Source organism: Mus pahari, chromosome 17, assembly GCF_900095145.1.
Source record: "Mus pahari chromosome 17, PAHARI_EIJ_v1.1, whole genome shotgun sequence".
In the NCBI taxonomy this organism is placed as follows: Eukaryota; Metazoa; Chordata; class Mammalia; order Rodentia; family Muridae; genus Mus; species Mus pahari.
This window is the reverse complement of record NC_034606.1, coordinates 20806324-20810450: the sequence shown is the minus strand read 5'-3', so window position 1 is coordinate 20810450 and position 4127 is coordinate 20806324. Positions and strand designations below refer to the sequence as shown.

Below are 4127 nucleotides of genomic sequence, written 5' to 3'. Positions count from 1 at the left end.
TTTTTTTTTTTTTTTTTTTTTTTTTTTTTTTTTTTTTTTTTTTCCCTAGGATGTTTATCCTTAAGATCAGGACTCCAGGACTTTGGGATTTAGCAATACAGCACTTAACCTAGCAAGCGCAAGGTTTCCTGGGTTCAGCCTTCAGCTCCTAGGGGCTAGGTGGTTGTGTGGGAGGGAAAGACTCTAGATATGAACATGTAATCCTAGCTACTTGGGAGGCCGAGGTTAAAAGGATCACAAGTTCAAGGTCAGCCTGAACAACTTAGCGAGACCCTGTGAAAAAGTCAAAAAGAGGGTTGGGGACTTCAGACATCTTTTGATGCTTCAATCTCCCAGAATTTGCTAAACTTTGATCATGCTATGAGACTAAATGTTTTTAACCCCCTAATTTGATAAGATCTAAAACAAAATTTGAAACAAGTTATCACGTGAGAATGTGTTCGAGAAAGCTTGTTCAAATATGGAATACTTTCTCAATAAAATGTTGGTATGTATACTAAGCAATAAAAGAAAAGTTATATGTTGGTATGGGTAACTTTATATATTATCTTTTATAGAGTATTTAGCCCATGGTTTTCCCCTATGTCTCTCTTGTCCTTAAAGCCCATTAAACATGTTTTTTTTTTTTTTTACTTTCCAACCTAGTCTCCTTTATCTTTCTTGTTTTTTTTGTATGTGTATGTATAACACTATAATTAATGAGTATTGCTTACATGAGTAAAATTAGTTTCATATCTTCTTTGTTATTTACTTTTTTGTTCTCTTCTGATTAGGCCCCTCATTTCCTTTTAAAAATATAGTCAGTGTGGTAGCTACTAAGAAGGAAGGACCATTTTCTTGCATTTTTTTTTCTTTAGAAGGGCACTTTTTTTTTTTTTTTTTTTTTTTTTTTAAATATTTGACCTCAAATTTGTAATCCTCCTGTGTCAGCCTCCTACTGCTGGGGTTATAGATGAACAACACTGTGCCTGGCTAGAAACACACTTATTGATCTTCAAATTGTCCTAATAGTTTATATTTTGGGATGTTTCGGATATAAATTATGATTCCAACAGAGACTTTCTGGAAAATACAGAAAATTCACAGCAAACTGAGGCTAATGGCATGCACATGTCCTGGAAGGTAGGGGCTATCAGACCAGGATCTTCAGTTATGCGATGAGTTTAAGGCTAGTCTAGTCTATAAAAGACTCTAGGTAAAAAGATAGATTCTGATTTTTGTCACCAGTATAAGTGATTTATTCCAAACTCTTTAATACCACACATTAATGGGCTTGCCAGTCCACTGAGGAGGGCCATGGGTTGGGATGGGGGCTAGGAATGTCCCAAAAGTATAGCATCTGAAGCTGGTGTCTTCCTTTATATACCAAACATACGACTATTCTTTTTCATTTCGTGTACACGCCAACATTTTATGGAGAAAGTATTCCATACTTGAACAAGCTTTCTTGAACACGATCTCACGTGATAACATCTTTCAAATGGGATCTTGGTCATCCTTAGCAGGGTGGAGCTAGGCCAGATCAGCACCTGAGTGGCTCCTTTGAGCAATGTACCCAGGGGTTCCAGTCATTCCTCCCGTATCCCTCACTCTTGCTTTCTTGAGGGCCATCAGAGTAACTTTGCCAGAGTTCCTTGTCATCTCCACACTGTATTTGCAACCTTCTATCACTGCAAGTCCTTCTTCTGGTCAGTTAAAAGTTACAGCTGGGACTTCCCCTTGTCCGGATAACACCATACATCAGCATGAATGCTACACTATAATTTTGGAGAATGTAGGCCATTATTTGAGAGGTTCATGTGATGATTTTATTTCCCTCTAGCAAGTCCCTTATATTTCTTATGTATCAAACACTACCTGGTATTTGATACAGTTTCCTTGGGAATAGCAAGGTAGCTGCCTTTCCAGGAAGTTCTTTGGCTCTGAATGCAGTAAGTTTGTGTCACTGGAAAAAAAGTAAGTATAAACATTGGTCCTATATTATGAGGAAAAAGCCCATAGGATCTGGTATTGTTTAGAGGCTGACACAAGATGGTTTAATTTGAGTCATCTCTTGTTGGTCGGATTGCTGAGGGTAAAAGTCTAGGATGCACTATGAAACCTGGATGGAATATGCCAGAGTTTATAAGGTGGAAGGTTGCTTCCCAGTGCTGGACTAGACTAAGAGATACTTTGAGCAATTTGAGATTCCTAAATCTATGAGCCATCTCAGAGAACCAGATGTCCTAGATCAGAGGAAGCCATGAGTCGGAGGCGAGGCCCTCCTCCCTCCTGCTCACTCAGAAACCCACAGGTATCAACATTCTCCTACTTTAAGGTTCACTTGTTAGCTGCACTAGCTGTGAATCTTTAGGAAGTAGATGTCTAGATGCTCAAAGGAGATCTAGGATCCTTTCAGAACTTTTCAAGCTAGGCATCTTTGAAATGGTTAACCAAACTCCTTGATCCCTGTGCTTCTCAATTACATATTTCTACAATAAACAAATAAGCAATAAAATAAAGATTTCTATCGGAGTCATAAAATACTCCTAAAGTCCAGATGCAATGGAATGGAACGTGAAAAGGACCCTGTTAGCTTTGGTCTTGGACTACAGTTCCCCGAATGTATTGCCTCTTCTCTTCCTTTGAGAGGGTTTCTTCCCACAGACTTGTGGGACACTTGCCACCGTAAGCTGTTTTTAATGCTTGAAGTAAATGGATTCCACTGATTTTCACTATTGTGTAATAATAAAAGATTGAAATGAACTGTTTACCCAACGCTAAAACACTGGTTCAAGGACTTTAAGTGAATTAACTCATTAAAATAGAGCATCATTCCCACACACTAGAAAGTCCATCTGCGTTGGGAAGGAAACCAAAGCATGAAATAATGAAATAACTTTCTGGAGGCCCATGCAGTGGTTAGGTGACAGAAGCAAGGGTCAGGGTCTAGGATGCAAAAGTGGGAAGCTTGGCTTTGGAACACCTTCATCTTTTATTTCTCATCAGCACGGGCAGAAAGAATTGAAAAAACAAAACAAAACAACAACAAAACAAAACCAAAAAAACCAAAACGAAACCAAAAAACCAAAACCAAACAAACCAACCCAAAGCAAAACTATCCCTCACCTCTCTGTGTGTCCTAGACTTGTCATCTTGCCTCAGACTCCCTGGTATTGCAATTGCAGGCCTGCATTAGTAGCTGGTTCATAGAGAATATTTAAAAGTACTCCTCATGAAATGCTTCATTCACCTAGCCTGTCCTAGGAACTTCCCCTTAGAGCCCCATTCTCTAAAAAGAAAAGAAAAGGAAAGAAAAGCTAGATGAGCAATATAGAAGAAGCTATAATTTAGAAGTAGTTGTTTTAGTTCTTTTTTTCTGCCCTCATTCATCCAGTTTAAAGTCAGACATGACAAGCTAGATTTAAGGATTCTGACATCTGGGTACCAAATTGGGACTCTACTCCAGAAGGCCGACAGTCATAAAAGAAACATATGGTCTACCCCTGCATCCTTTGATGAGCAGAATTCTGTCACAAAAGTAATGCTTAAAACAATGATCAGAAAAGATAGGTATAGAAAATAGAGACTTTGGGGATGAAATATATTTTTCAGAAACCACTGGCATTGCAGCAGAGCTTTTGAGAACCTTTTCAGAATATGTATTAAATAACATTTAGGGGAAATAATGAGTCTGACTTCCAGATGTGAAAGAAAAGTGGTTGGAAATACTGTGAATTTTATGGTGGGCATGAGTAGAGTATAACATCAGATCTAATGTATGCTAGTCTTTTTCTTTGACCAGAACTCAGAATGTATTAAAAGCCTCTTATATTTCCCTCATTAGCTATGGATTACAGCCACCAAGCAAGGGGTGAGAGCCGGGACATTCTTTTGGTCTGTGTAAGTCACCTTTATTTTTGTCAATGTTCATAAAATTACGGTATGCTTCAATTGATGAAACATCAGTTTAAGTCAATTTCATTTCAGCTAAATGTAAACACATCACATTTATGAGAATTTAATGATTAAAACAAAATACTTTCTAGGCATTGTTTTTCCCCTCAGTGGTTCTTTCTATGCCTCATTTTACTTCTTTTCTTGCCCCCTTCCAGCTCTCTCCCCCTCCCCCCTCCCCCTCCCCCCTC

At 38.4% G+C, this 4127-nt stretch overlaps 1 protein-coding gene across 7 annotated transcripts in view; it reads left to right on the top strand.

The window, feature by feature from the left end:
• The window catches only part of Enpp2 (ectonucleotide pyrophosphatase/phosphodiesterase 2), a 114829-nt gene that overhangs the window by 62768 nt on the left and 47934 nt on the right, over positions 1-4127 (top strand). For all 7 annotated transcript variants that reach the window (XM_021217293.1, XM_021217291.1, XM_029547854.1 and 4 more), the window contains exon 9: positions 3827-3882. In XM_021217293.1, the coding sequence (XP_021072952.1) occupies positions 3827-3882 (56 nt within the window). The remainder of the gene's footprint in view (positions 1-3826; positions 3883-4127) is intronic.